This window comes from Neovison vison, chromosome 13 (assembly GCF_020171115.1).
Source record: "Neovison vison isolate M4711 chromosome 13, ASM_NN_V1, whole genome shotgun sequence".
NCBI lineage: Eukaryota > Metazoa > Chordata > Mammalia > Carnivora > Mustelidae > Neogale > Neogale vison.
The window spans coordinates 62,373,009-62,393,852 of NC_058103.1; the positions used below are offsets into that span (position 1 = coordinate 62,373,009).

A 20,844-nucleotide genomic window follows, 5' to 3' on the forward strand; every position below is an offset into this window, starting at 1 on the left:
AAGCATCTGACTCTTGATTTCAGCTCAGCCCATGATCTCAGGGTTGTGAGATTGAGTCCCTCATCGGGCTCCATGCTCGGTGCAGAGTCTGCTTGAGGTCTTCTCCCTCTGCCCCTTCCACTGCTCACTCTCTCTCTCTCTCTCTAAAATAAGTAAATAAAAAAATAAATCTTAAAAAAAAAGAGAGAGAGAGAGAGCGAGAGTGGGATGGGGAAGAAGGCAAGCAAACCCAGATGGGGAACGACAACTGAGGCCTTTAAAATAAGAAGGGATGGATCTCAGAACACACCAATGAGCTGGTTATTGGGATGAAGGAGTACGGCGGATAACAAGTTGTGGTCCAAATGAAGAACTTGAAAGTTTGAAATTCTGAAGCTGGAACACTTTTAAGTAATTTAAAAGGCTCAAGTTGGCCATCTCACAAGGGGCCAAAATGACCTAAAGGTTAAGAAACGAGACCAAAACATGGGTGGTGTTGGAATATCTGGGCATAACGGCAGTGGGTGGGAATAAAAAAATCTATTGACACTTACAAAGCACAGTCTGTTCGACTCTGATTTCCTCACATAAACTTCCCTTGGTGTGTCAGTACAAAAAGAGCTATGTGATTTGCTTTAAAAGATAAAAAGCTCTTTATCTGTGTAAAGCAGTGATCCTTCATGAGACTCTCTTCAAAAACTTGGTATGACTCGAGTTTATTTCTTTAGTACTTAGACATTAGAGGGTCTAACTTGGAAAAGACCTATTTCTTCAAAGATCTGACCATGCCTGCGAGAACTAGACTAAATGCCAAAGGACACGACCCTTCATTTGAGCCAATAGATATTATCAGAGTGACAGCTTCCTGGAACATGAATTTCCTCCTGAATGCAAGGAAGCCTTGAGGACTTTGAGTACACACCTCTGCAAGTAGTATTTTATGGTAGACAAAAAGGCCCTAGCTTAATTCGGCCACCCCTCTTTAGGAATTCACATTATTATGATTAGAGTTCATGAGGAAGAAGTGGTAGAAGACTATACAAACAAAGGAGTTTTCATTTTCTCTCAGGCGAAAAAAAAGTTACAAGAGTTTATAGAGAATGATCCTTTAAAAATTATATATATGTAATAGGCATATGTGTGTGTGTGTGTGTGTGTGTGTAAAAACTTAGTAGCAATAGATAGCTCAGCTTTGGAGCAGAGAATAGAAAAAAATGCAGCTTTGGCTTCTAAGACAAGGTCACTAAAGAAAGGAAGAAACTATAAGAATATTTTATTTTTAATGACTTAGTGATAAGGGCATCTGGCTGGCTTAGTTGGTAGAGCATGCGTCTTGATCTTGGGGCTAAAAAAAACCAACTTAGTAATATAGTACATCTTACCTTTGGGAAGACCCGCCATAACCACTTTCAAAGGAACCTATTTCATGGAGGTGTGGAGGCCCATTCTCTTCTCCCAGGCTGGCACACTGCCCTGCCTGAAACAGCCAAATGAACAGTAGAATTGTCAGGGAATTCCACTGGCACTTGTTAGGGCACTGGCATTCTCTGTTCTAATGTAGTCATAGAAAGCAAAATAAATCTGTTTTAATAATTGATTTTAAATATTTTGATGTGAACTAAACTTGATACCAAGTAATGTTCTGGTCCAGCTGAGAGTGAAAGGGCAATCTGAACTCGTCTCTTTAAAAATGAATTTCTGTCTCTACCATTAGAAATGACAGTCTCTAGCAGTGATTTCTCAAGTATTTGGTCTTGTGGGCTGGATTTTAATTAACACCAAAGAGAAGACGGGTAATTATTTTTATTTATTTATTTATTTATTTTACAGATTTTATTTATTTGACAGAGAAAGAGAGAGTGAGCACAAGTAGGCAGAGCGGCAGGCAGAGGGAGAGGGTGAAACAGGCTTCCTGCCAAGCAGGGAGCCCGATACAGAGGCTCAATCCCAGGACTGACCTGAGCTGAAGGCAGATGCTTAACCAACTGAGCCACCCAGGCGTCCAAGGGATAATTATTTTAATGTGGTTGAAATTTATGTCACATTTCTTGTCAGAAACTACCAAAAACCCTTCATATGACAGCTGCTATTTACAACACGTCATGGTTACCTTAATAATCCATTTGATAAGAATGTACTGTGAGCAATCTAGTGGTAACACAAACTATTTTTAGCTGCCATCAGTGACTAGATAATTGTCTTCCTGTTTATTTTAATTCCCAGTTGAATGCAAGTGGTGTATGTGGTGTATGTGGAAGCCCTGAGTGGAATACTGCCAACAAAAAACAAACCTCAGAAAAGAGAGCTTTAGGGAATGATGAAACACCATGAAATAGACATGTTAAGAGAAAATTAAAGATTATTTCTCAAGATTTATGGCACTTACTCATTGGTATTCTCTTTATTTTATTTTTTTTAAGTGTGGGACATAGAATTTTATTTATTTTTGTTTTTAATTATTTTTATTAACATATAATGTATTATTAGCCCCAGGGGTACAGGTCTGTGAATCGTCAGGTTTACACATTTCACAGCACTCACCAGAGCACATACTCTTCCCAATGTCCATAACCCAACCTCCCTCTCCCTCTCCCCCCACCAACCCTCTGTTTGTTTTGTGAGATTAAGAATCTCATATGGTTTGTCTCCCTGCAGATCCCATCTTGTTTCATTTTTTCCTTCCCCACCCCCAAATCCCCCGCCCTGCCCCTGAAATTCCTCATATCAGGGAGATCATACAATACTTGTCTTTCTCTGATTGACTTATTTCACTCAGCATAATACTCTCTAGTTCCATCCATGTCATTGCAAATGGCAAGATTTCATTTTTGATGGCTACATAGTATTCCATTGTGCACGCGCATGTGTGTATGTATACATACATACATACATACATACGTGTACACACACACACACACACACACACACACACACCCCACAAGTTTATCCAGTCATCTGTAGATGGACATCTAAGTTCTTTCCATAGTTTGGCTATTGTGGACATTGCTGCTATATACATTTGGGTGCACATGCCCCTTCAGATCCCTACATTTGTATCTTTAGGGTAAATACCCAATAGTGCAATTGCTGGGTCATAGGGTAGCTCTATTTTCAACTTTTTGAGGAACCTCCATGCTGCCTTCCAGAGTGGCTGCACCAGCTTTCTCTTGTATTTTTTCATCTCACTGTTTTCTATAGCTTTCTCTAGGCAGATCTCTAAATGGAAGTCCCTTTGCTTATACTGAGAGTTCGATCTGCTTATGTCCCAGCCTTAAAGAATACCTAAATCTAAATATCACCATTTCATCTCAGTGGTCTATATTCCTATATTCCCAGTCATTCCCACAAGGGTGCCTTTAGATGTTTTTCACTCTAGGAATTCCAGATTACTGAATGATGGCTGAAATACCAGATCTGAATTCCATTTAGCTTTGCCCTCAATTACCCTGATCATATTAATTTTTAGCCAATGAATGTAAGACTCACCATGACAGACCAGAATTCAGGTGCCCATATAACACACTCTTCCTTTCCATTCCTGCTTTAGAATGAAAGTATTAGCAAAAAAAGAAATCTAACATGAACATATATGATGCATTTTATGGTGCATCAGGGCCATTTTTAAAAAAGTGACAAACCTGTTAAAGGACTAAAGAGCAGGGCGCCTGGGTGGCTCAGTGGGTTAAAGCCTCTGCCTTCGGCTCAGATCCTGATCCCAGGGTCCTGGGATCAAGCCCTGCATCAGGCTCTCTGCTCAGCAGGGAGCCTGCTTCCCTTCCTCTCTCTCTGCCTGCCTCTCCCCCTATTTGTGATCTCTCTCTGTCAAATAAATAAATAAAATCTTTAAAAAAAAAAAAAAAGGACCAAAGAGCAAGCCATTCTACTAAAGTGCAAACCTGAAGACAAAAATTAATTTAACGTGAAGAGCAAGACACCAGAGGTGAGGTAGTGCCAACTTAAGTCCTGAATCATTAACTCAGGCTTCCCATTTGAGATCTTCTCATTTTGGGGTCTAGAGAATAGTAGTAAGGAAAAGAGACTGTAAATTCAGGAGCATGTCAGGGGGAAGCACAAAGCACTCAGAAGCAGTTTTCAGTGGCAGAGTCAATGCCCTTTCAAAGCCTTCATTTGTTCATAGCTGACTTAAATGATATCAATCCAGAGCACAACTTTCTTCTTCTTTTCCTTTTTTTTTTGAGAGCACAACTTTCAAAAGAATTCCTCTTCCCATTGTCTCGGACCTTGCTTGACATGTAGCTTTTTCTTTTCCACTCAGGTGATCAGAACACAAAAGGGCAGCCTAAGTGTTTGGTACCAGCTGCCTTCCTTCCGTCAGATCTCTGCATTCGCCAGGGTCCTGTGTCAGTGTGATTTACCCTGAACAGTCCTAGAATTGCCCTACTCCTGGACAAAGAACAGATGTACCTCAGTTCCAGTCAACCAGAAATTAGGACTTTATTATTATTTTTTTAAATCTTTATTCTTTAGTTATCTCTACACCTAATGTGGGGCTTGAATTCACGACCCTGAGATCAAGAGTCACATCTTTTGACTGAGCCAGCCAGGAGCCCCAGGGTTTGTTTGTTTGTGTGTATGTATGTATTTAAGATTTATGTATTTGAGAGCGAGAAAGAGAAAGAGAGCGCACGAGAGAGAGCACAAGGGGGAAGGGCAGAGGAAGAAGGAGAGAGATCTCAAGCAGCCCCTTGCTGAACAGGGCTCCATCTCAGGATCTCAGGATCTCGATCTGAGCCGAAACCAAGAGGTTTAACCAACTCTGCTTCCCAGAGTTTTATTGAACAGTATTAAAGTGTTAAAAAATAATGTAATTTCCCTACCCAATTTTCTACACCAATGAGCCATTTTACAGATGTGGACCCTTTAAAGAGGTACTCCCTTTTTTCTTTGCTCTCAATCTGCCCCGTTTCTTTCTTTCTTTCTTTTTTTTTTCTTTTTTAAAGATTTTATTTATTTATTTGACAGAGAGAGAGAGAGAGAGATCACAAGTAGGCAGAGAGGCAGTCAGAGAGAGAGGAGGAAACAGGCTCCCAGCTGAGCAGAGAGCCCGATGTGAGCCTCGATCCCAGGACCCTGGGACCATGACCTGAGCTGAAGGCAGAGGCTTTAACCCACTAAGCCACCCAGGTGCCCTGCCCCCTTTCTTTTATGTGGCTAACAGAGTTCCTGAATCTAAATACTGGGTACTCTACCGTTCAGTCTGTCTGAGTTTTTATGAACTACTCTAGCCTAAATCAGTGTGAAGAAGAATGAGTATTTGGGTGGGAATCAGGGAAGGTGGGTTATGGTTGAAACCTAACTAGCTGTGGGTCCCCTCCCCTAACTAGCCCTTCCATCTTTCTGGGTCTGTCCTTCCTCTATAAAATGCTACCGATGGATTTTATGGTCTTCAAGGATCACTCCTACTCTTAACATTCCAGGATTCCTTTTGTATCCTCCCCCATTCTCCACGTGCTCCTTATAAGGGCTTTGCATTAGTCTTCTAGAGAAGTTTAGTTAACAAATGCTTTCTTCTTTTCAAAAATTTTTCCTAAAACTAGGATAGTTCCTTTAGAAAAAGGTTAATTCTCTGAAAGCACAGCTTTCTAAGTATGTAGTTTGTGAAATGTAGAAGATAACCAGATTGGATTAAGAGAACTTCTGACCCTTAGCATCTTCAGTATTATCAATTTATTAAGCACTTCCCTGGAGAGCTATTTTGTCTAGGTGTGCAGCAGTGTAGGATCCAGTAAATGGATAAGGAGATGAAACATCCCCTCCTGAGTTTTTCCTGGATAGTCTCTCTCTGCATACTACATGCCCTACTTAACAATTGTGTATATGGCTTTATGTAAATGAGGTAATTTACTTGTTTATTTCATGTAAATAATTCTTTTTAAAAAAGATTCATCTATTAGGGCACCTGGGTGACTTAGTCAGTTAACTGTCTGTCTGCCTTCGGCTCAGGTCATTGTTCCCAGGGTCCTGGGATTTAGCCCCACATCAGACTCCCTGCTCAGGGAGGAGTCTTCTTCTCCCTCTGCTGCTTTCTCTGCTTCTCCGTTGTCTCTCTCTCTCTCTCAAACAAAATCTTAAGAAAAAATTTATCTATTTATAGAGCTCTAAAGAGACAGAGTATGTGCAAGCAAATAGGGAGGAGAGGAAGAATCTTCAAGCAGACTCCCTGCTGAGTGAGGAGTCAGACATAGGGCTCAATCCCATGACCCAGGAGATCATGACCTGAACCCAAACCAAGAGCCAGAAGCTCAACTGACTGAGCCACCCAGGCATCCCTAGATAATTATCTTTTTAATGTTAACATTTTTTGACATATTGATGTAAATGCATCCACTTTAAGTATTTAGTGTGATAAATTTTGACTAATATACACATACACCTAAGTTAGCATCATCTAGATAAATATATAGAACTTTCTATCACTCTCCAGAAAGTTCTCTCATGCCCTTGCCTCAGAAAACTACTATTGTGATTTTTATCACCACAGATTGGTTTGGCCTATTCCTGAATATTAAACCATACAGTAAGTATGTATGACTGAGTAAAGAACATAAAGTATTGGGACATGAATATTTCCAGTTAAAATCAAGGTTCAGTGAGGTGTAAGCTTGCTGGCAAGTAGGTAAAACAGAGGCAAATATGAAAAGTTATGACTTGTTAAACTAAGTCAAACTTGATTAAATGAAAAAAAAACTGCATCCTTTAAAGAAGTCTCATATGCTGAGCAATAGAGTTAATAGTGTTCACAAAACATTGAACTAATCTGAAAAAGGCATTATAGAATGAAAAGCAAATGACCAGAGGCTAAAGAGAATGAACTGCTCCTTTTCCTCCAACCCAAATCATTGGGTGGTAAGTAAAACTTGCCAATAAGCTTCTGATATCTTGGCCAGTTTATCACAGAGGACATTAAGTGATTCAATGTGAGTAGGAGAAAATCTGTACAGGATGAGATAATACCAGAAATGGGAGAAGGGGTTTAGAAACAACATGAGCAGCCTAGGCCTCGATGCATCGATTCTGCTATTGGGGGACTTGGAAGGTGAGGTCAGGAGTAGCAAAATGGATATGGGAAGCACTTGTTGTCCAGGTTAAGTGGGGTAGCTGGCCCACCAGGAGAAATGTAGGCTTCATTCTGCCTTGAGTTCCCTAAGTATGGATTCAGTCTCCAAAAACAAATGCTACTGGTTATGAAAAGATATTATGTTTTATTTAATCCAAAAAAGGTCAATTTGTTGACATGCAAACCAACGGGACCAAACAGGACAAAGTGGCTCCTGCCACTGTGCATGTAGGAGCACTGCTCTGAATAAGCATCGACCGAAGAGCTCTGATGCCAACCAGAGGGCACCCACACACTAGTTCAGCATGGGGTAGAGTCTTTACGTCTTACGGTGAAGGCACAGCCATTTGGTTGGCACTTCATAGGAGTATCTTTCCACCGTGTCTTCATCATAAGGTATGTGCCATGAGTCTCCAGTTGTCTGCACCACTGTGTTGTAACTGGGGATATGCTGTTGAATTTAAAAGGGAACCAAACATTGAGAACAACACTGAGGGGTTACCTGGCCATTTCCCTTTCTTTTCTGATAACTTCTCGTTTGCTTCAGGATTATTCTCTCTTACTTAACAAGAGCAACTAGCTCTATGAAGATGAACCCTAGTATTAGGGGTTCCTTTTTTGGGGGTGGGTTCATTTTTGAGGTTAAAGATTCTCTGTAGGAGTATTACTACATTTATAGGCGATAATATCCCTTTACTTATCTTTATCAGTTTTCCATGTGAGAGAAAAATTTCATATACGCAAACGTAGAGAAATGGTATGATGAACTCCCAGGTACCACCCAGCTTCAACCATTATCAACACATGGCTAAATTTATTTCATCCTACCACCCCCGAAGATTACTGTGAAGCAAATCTCAGATATTGTATCACTTCTTCTGTAATAGTCAATATGTACCTTTAAGAGATAAGATCCATTTTATAAATATAAGTTCAATACTATTATTACACTTAAGAGTTAATTCCTTTTCATCAGATATCTACTAGTCACATTTCCCCAAGTATTACATGTGCATACACATATTTTACAGTTGATTTTTTGAACAACAGTTAAAATTAGGTTATTACTAAATTATCTCTTAATTTTAAATAGAGCTTTACTTTTCATCTCTATTCTTGTAATTTTTTGTTGTTGAGAAAACCAAGCCAGTCATCCTGTATCATTTCCTATAGTCTTGATTATTTGTATAGATCTTTTGTTTTATATGTTTTTTGACCACTGGACCACATTTATCATTCACTAGTGTATTTTTCTATAACAACTCGCCTTTGGATTTTCTCCCTTCACTTTCACCCAGAGACATTCCTTAAATTTGCAGGAATCTAAACTAGAATCAAAGGAGAACTCAGCTGAGACCATGCTGCAGAAGTGGATTAATAGGAAAAAGGAGTTGCTTAGCAGAAATATGATGAAGCATAAAGGATAAGAAAGGTTCAGCTACTGCAAATATCAGGAAAATAAAAAACATGTATGAAAATAAAGAACAAGTTATAATCAGTGACATAATTGAAGTCACAACTGATGACACTGCAGATGTTTTCACTATGTCAATTAATGTGGGGCTGATCTATGAAAACTTTTGCCCTGGCAAACTTTCTGTTTCCAGGAACTGGCTAATTCCAAGTACCAACCTAAAGCTGAGAAAAATCAAGCAATTAAAACCTCCAATGAGTCGCAACATTCTTTGACTATACCATCCTTTGTTGACATTATATGGAGAACAGATAACATACCTGAAAGGTTATTTTTGAACTTGTAAGCCTATTAATAATTGCTAGCTGATGTCCCTGCTGCCACTTGAAGAAGAGGCGCTGGGTCTTGGCATCACGCAGACAGGCCTTGTGGTCCCGCATCAGATCTTTTGTGATGAACTTGCAGTGGTTCCCCGAGTGTAGTGTGGCATATAGAAGGAACGGATCATCCTCTGAGCTGAGCCAGGCAGGAGAAAGAAGACAATCAAGCACAGCCCCAGAGAGGCAGAGGATACCATTCTTAACCATGATTCTTACTTCTTATTCTGCTTTCCTCAGAGGTGGTCTGCATTCTTTTTTTTTTTTAGATCTTATTTAGTTATTTATATGAGAGACAGAGAGTGAGTGCACAAGCTGGATGGGGGCAGAGGGAGAGGGACAAGCAAACTCCCTGATGAGCAGGAAACACCCCTTACCCCCTGCAAAGGAGGAGCCCAGGACCCTGGGATCATGATCTGAGCTGAAGGCAGATGCTTAACCCATTGAGCCATCCAGGTATCCCAGTGCTCTTATTCTTAAGTGACATAATCCCAGTGATGCTTATAAACCAACCACCTCCAAGTCTTTTGTTAGTAGAAAGCACTATCTAGAACAAAAAATGGAAAGCTAAGGGGAAGGGAATGCAAATGCTCAACTGGCTCAATTGGGCTCTTCCACTAAAATGGGAAATTCTAACAATAATTATCTCTTCACATTCCAAACTTTGTTCTCTGGGTGCCCTGGGTGTTGTGCCCATTTGCCTTAGTCACCAGAGAGCACGCCCTTACTTCCTTTCCCTTTCCTCACTCAAATGCGAAAAATGTTCATAATATTAATAGGACAGGATGACACTTTCCTGCAGCAAAGCTACCAAAAATAATGGGCTGCCTTAAAGCTAAAACTGGCATCTCATAGCAGCTTCTGGGAAGTCACCCAGATCCACACCCAAAGGCATCTCCTACTTTGAGAAGAGACTGTGACTCAGACTCTCCAACGGACCCTCACGCTCTGTGAGAACAGCAGGGGCTGCCTTGGCTCAGGAGACTCGGACTGCAGCATGGGCTAGGTCTTATGCCTTGATCCAAATGACCCAAAATGGGACCATTTGATGTTTATTTTATAACAAACTATTTCAAATGAAACGATAAATGACTGGAATCTATCTGCCTTAAAAATCTCTAGGAAAAAGAGGAAGAGAAAAAAAATGCAGGGGGTTATATGGGATGAGATGAGAAAAATGATGGTAATCATTGGAGCTGGGTGACAGTTACATGGGGATTCACTATGCTGTTCTCTGGAGTATACGTCTGAAAAGACTTCTTTGGCATGTTAGTGGAAAACAGAATTAAGGTTAAAAACTTAGATATTCAAATCCAAACCACAGAAAGTCACTTGAAAGGACACAATAAATACAAGTCCCAAGCCAGGCATGAGACCAATTTCCATCAAGCTCCTTGGTTTTACCATTTATCATTTATCAAATTCCTCCATCTAAGAAAAAGAATAGTGATGATAACAGCACTACAAATATGATTCATGTACTTGGTGCCCTGCCACAGTTTTATATATATTATTTACAGGTATTCTCTCATTTAATCTTCACGATAACCCTGTAGGGGTTACATATGGGGAAGACCCAGAGATGGGAAATACGTTCCCGGATGGGAGGTGGCAGGGCCACGCTCTGAAACTGGGCAGACCAATTAAAGCCTGTGTTCCTCATGTCTACCCACTGTTGCCTAAAGCGAGGGTGTGAAGGACGTTATTGTTGTCTTCTGCTCTTGGGAGACAGAGAAGCAACCCTTTCCGGAGTATGGAAAAGGACTTACCTAAAGATAAAAGGGATTGGTTTGGGATCTGAATGAGGGCTTAGCCTCCTGCTCCATGTACTGGGAGCCATTTTACCCTTTTAGGAACAAAGAATTTGGGGAATACTGACAAATCCTGAAGCTATCACATTCAGTATAATGAAACCTAGATCAGCTGAGGGACACACATTATCCATGCAAGGTTAGAAATAAACTTTTGGGGTGCCTGGGTGGCTCAGTGGGTTGGGTCACTGCCTTCGGCTCAGGTCATGGTCTCGGAGTCCTGGGATCGAGTCCCGCATCGGGCTCTCTGCTCAGCAGGGAGCCTGCTTCCCTCTCTCTCTCTCTGCCTGCCTCTCTGTCTACTTGTGATTTCTCTCTGTCAAATAAATAAATAAAATCTTTAAAAAAAAAAGAAATAAACTTTTGTCACCACATAAATCAGATGTAAAACTATGTGCATTTTATTTTTTTTTAAAGATTTTATTTATTTATTTATTGACAGAGAGAGAGAGAGAGATCATAAGTAGGCAGAGGGGCAGGCAGACAGAGAGGAGGAAGCAGGCTCCCTGCTGAGCAGAGAGCCCGATGCAGGGCTCGATCCCAGGACCCTGGGATCATGACCTGAGCCGAAGGCAGAGGCTTTAACCCACTGAGCCACCCAGGTGCCCCAAAACTATGTGCATTTTAAAACTTTACATGTTCTGTTGAGGATCTGTGCCCCTCCGGACTGATGCTTTCTTCTTTATGGACACTGTACCATTTTGTCACTGACCTTATTTAGCATGTTCCTTTGGCTTCCTGAGACACTCACGGCAGCATTCCCTTTATAGTTAGAATAAAATCCACGTTCTCTGCTTGCCTGCCAGAGCCCACAAGGTCTTCTGTACTGTGGTCCCTGCCTTTTCCCTGACCTTGGAACCTACCACTTTTCTTCCCACTGCTACAGCTCATCTGCACTGGTCTGTTAGCTGTCTTCCAACATGCCAAACACACTCATGGCTCCCTGGCTTTTTGAACACCTGCCATTCCCTTGGCTTGGTATTTTCTTCCATCCACCCTCCTATTTTCTCAAGTGACTCCCTCTCTTTGTATCTGTCCTCTCTCAAAGGCTATTCCTGACCACCCCATCTCCTACCCTCTGACCCACCCCCTTTCTTACCTATTTACTCATCCTTTCTTACCTATTTACTTTGCTATACTGTCTTCTTAACATTGATCACTGCCTGGAATTATATTATCTTTTTATTTGTTTACCTGTTTATGTTAAGTCCCAAGAAGGGGCAGGGACTTTGTGAACAACTGCTGTTTTCCAAGAACACTGAAGGTGCTCATTTATATAAAATATCTGTTGAATGATCTATGTAGGACCTTATAGCATGCATTCTGTGTACTCCTCTTACTTCTGACTTTATCTTCCTCCTAGTTCTCCTTTATCCTGATTTCCTCATCTATTTAAATTTATCCTGCTGTAGAAAGTGTATTTTTGTAAGCTGCCTCAAATCCTTTTTTGGATTCATACACGAGTACTTTAAAAATGGCAAAAATAGGTAACTACCAAGCAGATGACTTGGGCCTAGGGTAATTCACCTAGTACCTTCAGTACTTACATGTTGTCGGCAAAGAAGCAGCTGGCTTGCTTCTGCACCTTCTTCATCTCATCCTTTCTCCACCTGGAGTGCTGTGTTAGCATGTGCTTTCGGCCCAGGACCAGCAGCTGCAGATTCTGCTTGGCTAGTTGGGAGACCACATCCAAGAGCTAGAAAACACAAAGACAGTCAAGGGAAGACTCTCAAAGTGGAGTAGATCCTCCAGCTGCTAGTCTCAATGGTAAAACACTCTTTTCTGGTAAGGGGTGAAAAAATGTTCCTTAAAATAATTTTGTATCTTTGTAAGCCTGAAGAAAAGGTTTCCTTATTACAAATAAATGTCTACCACTTGCCTACTAGTCAGGCTATATTTCACTGGGTCTGGGGGTATTTCTAAGCAAAGACAGGATGAATTGTTTTTCAAGTGTGTATGACAGAGTCCACTGGGATAGACAGAGGGAGGTTCAAGGAGGATGCGTTTTAGTCTCCACCCTGTTTCAACCAAAACATCTCAGCTTTTGTATATTTATATATCATATTCTGCATAAGTTTCCACTTGAATAAAGGGTTCTCTCTCTCTCTCTTTTTAAAATACAGTTTGTATATGCCTGGACTAGATTGTGTCTTTTCAGCCAACTTTTCTATGCCATGATTCTGGTGAGACTGCTACCTTTCACTGAAATCCTTTTTTTCCACTCAAAGATCAGTCAATTTCTATTCTCTAGCTCCTTTTCAGTGAATTTACTCCCATTTTCTCTACTTCCCACCCATTTTCTTTGCACATAATTGCCTCTTAAAAGTCTGGATTTTTAGCAAATCTAGTAACTTGGTAAGCTTGCTTATATTCAATCTTTCATAAGAAGTCCATAGATTACTTTTATTTACAACTTACTAAACTAAGCTATAAATGGATATTACTAGGTAAAATAAAACTTAATGAAAAATTAAACTATTAATATTGTATCAGAAATATAGAAGTTCTTTACAACAGTTTCTGAGCCTATGAAATCAGGAATTAAAGTCACTGAAGAAATCATTAATATTCTTGAGTCTTGGTTGGAAAAGGCACTGACTTTATTATTATTATTTTTTAAAAAATTTATTTATTTATTTGACAGAGAGATCTGTCTCTCTGTCAGGCAGGAGTAGCGGCAATGGGAAAGGGAGAAGCAGGCTCCCCACTCAGCAGGGAGCCTGATGTGGGGCTCTATCCTCAGACTTGGGGAACATGACCTGAGCTGAAGGCAGACGATTAACCGACTAAGCCACCCAGGCATCCGTAAAAAGCACTGATTTTAATCCAGCTTCCCTTAACTCTTAACTTCTTCTCAAGCTTTTTAGGATATTATTTAAAATTCTTTAATCAATAAAACTTCATCATTTATTTGGTCAGTTGTCAAACATTGCTTTAGCACAAATTGTATATAATATCTGTGTAGACTCTCTAACAGTCTAAGAATAAATTTAGTTAGGGTCAAATTTTTAATATTACTGTTTGATACTTTGGATTTAAATCATCTATCCTACCCCATTACTAATTTTATTATTTTAGGAAACTGTAGTTGTTTTTATTATCCCTAATTATTTGTTCTCGAATTAAGACAGAGTGGACACAACTTGCCCAATGAATGTGTGCTAATACTTAAGCAGAAAAGTATATCAAGACCAGTGTAAGGCCTCTAAAGCCAAAGCTTTATAACCACTAATACAGAATTCCTTCCTTCAAAGGTAGGAATAGTGGCTTCTATGTTCATTCAACAGTTGTTTCCCAGGTCTCTCTATGTATAAGGCACATGGTAGGTATCTTAGCCTACAAAATTTTGAAAGACCTGGTCCCTGGGGCACCTGCGTGGCTCAGTTGGGTAAGAGTCTGCCTTTGGTTCAGGTCACGATCCCGGGGGTCCTAGGATGGAGCCCTACATCAGGCTCCCTGCTCAGCAGGAAATCTGGTTCCCCCTCTGTCTCTGCTCACCAGTCCCCTTGCTCTCTCTCTCTCTCTCTCTCTCACATAAATAAAATCTCAAAAAAACAAAACAAAAAAAGACCTGGTCCCTGTCTTTAGCGAGCCTATTAAGGCCAGGAAAATATATATGCTAAATCTACATTTGTTAGATGGTTAATAAATATTTTCTGCTTAGCTGACGAATATACTCAACATCTATTTTTATCTATCATAAAAGTTGCTCATTATCGAAACTTGAAAAATACAGACCAGAAGAAAGACAAAGCAGCAACCACTCATACCCTACCACCTGAAGACTGTTAACATGTATCTACCAGTGGAATAACCATACATTTTCATATAATCTTTAAGCCATCATCTAAAAAGTTAGGCTAGGGCGCCTGGGTAGCTGCCTTCAGCTTGGGTCATGATCCCGAGGTCCTGGGTTCAAGCCCCACATTGGGCTCCCTGCTCGGTGGGAATCCTGCTTCTCCCTCTCCCACTCCCACTGCTTGTCTGCTTGTGTTCCTTCTCTTGCTGTGTCTCTCTCTGTCAAATAAATAAATAATATTAAAAAAATTAAAAAATAAAGTTAGGCTAGTAATCAAAAGCAAACATCTATACTGTAAGGAAGTTTGGCTCTCTGATTCAAATACCTCAGAAGACATTCAGAGAGGTGCGTCTCCTTCAGAATGCACACATAACATTCTTTCTTTTTTTTAAGATTTTATTTATTTGAGAGAGAGACAGCATGAGGAGGGGGAGGGGGAGAGGCAAAGAGTGAGAGAACATGGGAGGGACACGCAGACTCCTGCTGAGTACGGAGGTAGATGCAGGGCTCCATCCTAGATCCTAGAACCCTGAGATCATGACCTGAGAGGAAGTCAGATGCTTAACTGCTTAGCTGAGTGAGCCACCCAGGCACCCCTATAATATTCCTTTCCTTTAGGATTATTTTCAGTGAGCCCAATTACAAAATGGCAACTTGATTCACTAAGAGGAATGACAATTACTTTTAAAATTTTCCATATGAATTCTCACCAAATTAAAGATAGGAAAAAAAATTCAAACAATAACTTTTTTTTAAATGATTGTTTAAATTTTCATGCAATTGGAAAGATGTGGCTTAAAGAAAAACAGAGTTGGATCTTCAGAGCCATACGCTGGTTTAGATAAACAGCCTTGAGTTTGCTAATATTAAGTTAAAAATAGGGGCCAGAGAAGAACAGAAAAGGATTAGCTTGAACTGCTCTGGGGCACCATCTTGTGGTTTAGAGGTCTCTACCAGCTCTCTATCTGAAACAATGCAAACAAAGGAGTGTAAGTGAAAGACACAGGAAAGAAAGATGTGTATACAGAATAGAGGTACTGGCCTGAAACTCTGTAAGAGTCTAGCTGTGAGCAGACTTCTTCTGGGGTAAATTCCAAGGCTGGATCTAGTGGGCTGGGTCAGAGTCAGAGGTATACTCAGAACAGTAAAGAAAAAGAAAATTTACCTTAATTCTACATTAGATCAAAAATAAAACTGGGAGGGAGTTCCACTTCTAGGAAGATGGGAGTAGATCTACTTTTCCTACCTCTGCCACTAATTACAACAAAAACCCCTAGCCATTATACAAAACATACACAGAAAGACTTTGAAAGTTTGATGTTCCCCCAAATCAAAATGTTTCCAAACACATTTAAGATATAAAATTCAGCACAGGGGCGCCAGGCTGGCTCAGTCGGTGGAGCAGGCAACTCTGGATCTTGGGGTTGTCAATTTTAGCTCCATGTTGGCTGTGAAGATTGCTTAAAAATAAAATTTTTAAAAATTACAGTATAAAATGAGATTTATGCCTATTTTCCCCATAAAGCAAAAAAAAATTTTTTTTGAGAAATTAAAAAAAAACACTGTGGAAGGTAGAGAGAAAAAAGCAGACTGGCTAGGGACCTGGGGGCATGATGAATGACATGGCAGTGTGTTCCCTGGATTTTTTTTTTGCCTCATATATCCTAGACTTGGCGCTAAAGAAGCCAGAAATCCAGAAATGTCCATGGGTACAGACAAAAAGAGCCCAAGAAAGGCCCGTTTTTCTAGCCAAAGGACCAGGAAAGAGGCCACCTGGCAAGACAGAAAACTTGTTACAATGATGACACCAGCAGACTGATATTTTGTGTGTGTGTGTGTGTGTGTGTGTATACATACATACATCTAGTATCTGGAGCAGCCATGAAAAATGCTATACAAAGAGATACACTAAAAAAATACTATAGATTAAAAAATAAAATAAAAAACCCACTATAAGTACATCAAAGTGGAATTCTATAAAAAGTTCACATAGCCCATAGGAAGGCAAGAAAAATAAAACAAAAAATAAAATGGCAGGTATAAATCTTAACATTTCAATACTAACATGAAATATATTTTTTTAAGATTTTATTTATTTACTTGAGAGACAAGAGAGCACAAGCAAGGGAAGACCAAGCTCCCTGCTGAGCTGGGAGCCTGACGTGGGGCTCAATCCCAGGATGTGGAGATCATGACCTGAGCAAAAGGCAGAGACACTCACTCAACCATCCAACCCACCCAGGTGCCCCAAAATATAAAGAATTTTAATATACCAATTAAAAGAGCCTGGTAGAGGTGCCTGGGTGGCTCAGTGGGTTAAGCCTCTGCCTTTGGCTCAGGTCATGATCCCAGGGTCCTGGGATGGAGCAACACATTGGGCTCTCTGCTTGGTGGGGAGCCTGCTTTCCCCATTCTCTCTGCCTGCTGTTCTGCCTACTTGTGATCCCTCTCTCTGTGTCAAATAAATAAAATCTTAAAAAAAAAAAAAGGCTGGTAGAGTGGGTAAAAAAACATGACCCAGCTAATATTATCTAAAAGAAACTCATTTCACATATACAAATATAGGCTGGTGGAAAGTTAAAGGATGGAATAAGTTAAATCTTATGCAAACTACTGCAAACTATTCATCAAAGCAAATCCAGAGAGGTTACATTAATATTAACAACAGAGCTGCAAAAATGTGAAAAGAAAGATGATAGAATGTAAAGGTGAAATAGACGAATCCACAATTACAGCTGGAGACTTCAATACTCCTCTTTCAACAACTGGCAAATGACCTCGTCAGAAAATCAGCAAGCACATGGAAGAAGAGAACAATACCATCCATGTTCATGGATTGGAAGACTCTAGACAGTAAAAATGTCAAATCTCTCCGAATTGAAATGTGGGTGTTTAAAGCAATTCCTATCAAAATCCCAGCAAGATTTTTTGGTAGATATATAGACAGGATTATTATAAACTTTTATGGTAAGGCAAAGGAAGAAGAATAGCTAAACCAATTTTGAAAAAAAAAAGGGGGGGGGAGAATCAGTCTACTTCATCTTAAGCCCTATTATAGAGCTAATGTAATCTAAATTCTGAGACATTGGTAGAGGGATGGGCACATAGATCAACAGAACAGAACAGATGACCCAGAAACAGACCCACACAAATATGCCAAGGAAAGATAAACTTTTTAACAAATGGTGCTGAAGCAATTGGACATCAAGTAAATAATAAACCTCTATTTAAATCTCATACCTTATATAAAAAATTCAATCAAAATGGACCATGGACTCGAATATTATACAGCTATATAGTTTTAGGAAAAAAACCTAGGAGAAAAATCGTCATGACAGGTTACACAGAGTTCTTAGACTTGGTATCTAGACACTGTCTATAAAAGGAAAAATTGATAAATTGGACTTTATCAAAATTAAAACTGCTTTATGAAAGGCCCTGTTAAAAAGATGAAAAAGACAAGTTACAGACTGGAAGATAATACCTGCAAACCACATACTCAACAAAGAAGTTTCTAGAACACAAAGAACTCTGAAAACTCAACAGCTAAAAAAAGCAAACTATCCAAATAAAACATGAACAAAGTCCTTTTGGGGCACCTGGCTGGCTCAGTTGGCAGAGAATGTGAATCTTGATCTTGGGGTTGTGAATTCCAGCTCCACAAAGGTGATGGAGTTTACTTAAAAACAAAACAAAACAAAAGAACGCCTAACACCTTGCACTAAAGAAGACATACATGATATACAAGCATATGAAAAAATATCCAATATTATTAGCCATCAGGGAAATGCAAACTATAACCCAATGAGGTATCACCACACATATATCAGAATGGCTAAAAAAATAGTAATAACACCAAATGCTGAGATACTGAATCATTCGTATATCGCTGGTGGGAATTTAAAATGGTACAGCCACTCCAGAAAACAGTTTGGCAGTTTCTTGTAAAACTAAATATGCAACTACCACACGATTGAGTTATTGTATTTCTGGGCATTTATCCCAGAGAAATGAAGACTATGTTTACATAAAAACTTGTGCTCAAATGTTTAACTAGTTATGTTTATTCATAATAGCCAAAATCTGTAAACAATCCAGATGTCCTTCAATAGATGAAGAGTTAAACAAACTGGTACATTCAGATCACAGAATACTAAACAACAATAAAAAGGAACAAATTATTGATACCACAACAACCTGGATTGATGAGGTCAGGCAAGAAGTAGGTATGGCTGTAACAGGGAAATAGGAGGGATGTTGTGGTGATGGACACCGCTCTATCTTGACTGCATCAAGGTCAATATTCTGGTTGTGATAATACAGTTTGCCAAGATGCTATCATTGGAGGAGAGTAGGTAAAAGATACATGGAATCTCCATGCACCATTTCTTACATCTGCAAATGAATCTATGATTATCTCAAAATAAAAAGTAAACAAAAACAACAAAAAACAAAACCTTTAAAACCGAAACTGGGACTTCTGGCACACCTGGATGGCTCAGTTGTTAAACAGCTGCCTTTGACTTGGGTCATGATCCCAGGGTCCTGGATCAAGCCCTGCATCAGGCTCCCTGCTCAGCAGGAGCTGAGCTCCCTCTCCCACTCTCCCTGCTTGTGTTCCCTCTCTTGCTGTCTCTCTCTCTGTCCAATAAATAAATAAAATCTTTAAAAAAAGAAAAAATAAATTAAAAATAATTATTAAAAAAAAAAAACCATCCCTAGGGCTTCTAAGGACAAAGGGGTATGGGACAAATATCCAATGTGTACTGGATAGCCAGAAGAAGGTATAAAAGGCAATCCTCTCCTGAAACTATAAGCAGGAAATATATTTAGATGAGAACGATAAGGAAGAATTTTCTTGAGTTCAGGGCAGTCGTGACCACAGAAGCTGCAATCCACTCTGGATTGTTCTAACATGGGAAACTGTGAGATGGGAGGGATAGTTCTGGGCTTGTCTAAGGAGTCTGGAATCTGAGCCAAATAGTAGAACAAACCAAATAGTATGGCTCCTTCTAGAGAATATCTAAAATTCCACATTGACTCCAGAACTTTCTGTGGGTACCTTAAGGCTAACTTAAGATTAGATCTCACATCTCTTCGTGCCATTGCTCCTTAGGATGTCTAAAGGGTAACTTTCCAAAAACCAGAAGAGTAAGAACAAATTTCAGACTAATATCTGATGCAAACATTTTCTGGTTTAGGCTTTCATTCTAACTTGGTTTTCTCCTGCAGGAACAAATAAAAACTTTGTTTTTTGTTTTACTTGTAAGTGACACACTTATTTTTGGCACAAAACTGCTGAAAGGTAGTTAGGGTAAAAATACATTTGGCAGGGCTATAGGTGTTAGAAATAACTGTAGGGATACTCAGGAAGTAGAAAAGCTGCCTGAGAGGTGGTAGAGGCCAATGAGGGCAAGAGCTTTTCTGAGCAATCCTAGACAACAAGTGTAACTTCCTTTCCCTATTCTTAACTTTTTACCCCACCGCCTGCAGTCTCTGGCACTTCCTGGGTTGTGTGGACTGTAGATCTTTAAAAACTCTTAAGCCTTAATATCTGATGGTCACAGAAATTAGTTTTATGCCAGTTCTTCAGCAAGGTAACTATAATCAATATACCTTATATTAAGAATTCTCATTACCAGGGGTGCCTGGGTGGCTCAGTCATTAAGCATCTGCCTTCAGCTCAGTTCACGATCCCAGAGTCCCCCCAGCTGGGCTCCCTGCTGGGTGGGAGGCCTGCTTCTTCCTCTTCCACTCCCCCTGCTTGTGTTCCCTCTCTAGCTATCTCTCTCTGTCAAATAAATAAATAAATAAATAAATAAAATCTTAAAAAAAAAAAAAAGAATTCTCATAATCAGATACTTTCTGGAAAAATTTTGGAAACAACCCAAATGCCCAGCAACAGATGGATAAACAAAATGTGTAAATGCATACAACAGAGTATTATTCAGCCTTAAAAAGGAAAAAAAAATTCTGATACATGCTATAACATGGATAAACCTAGAAGACATTATGTTAACATTATGTTAAGACATTAAGCCAAACATGACAGATATTGTACAATTCCAGTTATATGATGTACCTAGAGTAGTCAAATTCATATAGACAGAAAATGTAATGGTTGCAAGGGGGAGGAGCTGGGGGATGAGATTATTTAATGGGTATAGAGTAACTGGAACATAAGCAAAAAACTAAAAAACACAAAAATCTGGTTAACATAAATTTTGCACTATGTACATTTTGCCACAATAGAAGTTTTACTACTGAAATCTAAAAATACAAACAAAAGTAGGTAAAATAGCATAATGAACTGCTGGGGGGTCTGTCACCAGCTTCGATAACTATCAGCTGCAGGCCAGTCCAATTTCATCTGTCTCCCCACCCAG

The 20,844-nt window shown here is 39.6% G+C and overlaps 1 protein-coding gene across 1 annotated transcript in view; it reads right to left on the reverse strand.

Annotated features, from left to right (window-relative positions):
- Positions 1 to 7,182: 7,182 nt before the first annotated feature.
- The window catches only part of LOC122894081 (protein only RNase P catalytic subunit), a 150,953-nt gene continuing 137,291 nt past the window's right edge, over positions 7,183 to 20,844 (reverse strand). Inside the window, exons 6-8 of the mRNA XM_044231430.1 lie at positions 12,207 to 12,355; positions 8,792 to 8,987; positions 7,183 to 7,508 (exon numbers count right to left, since the gene is read on the reverse strand). Coding sequence (XP_044087365.1) covers positions 7,377 to 7,508; positions 8,792 to 8,987; positions 12,207 to 12,355 — 477 coding nt within the window. The 3' untranslated portion in view covers positions 7,183 to 7,376. The remainder of the gene's footprint in view (positions 7,509 to 8,791; positions 8,988 to 12,206; positions 12,356 to 20,844) is intronic.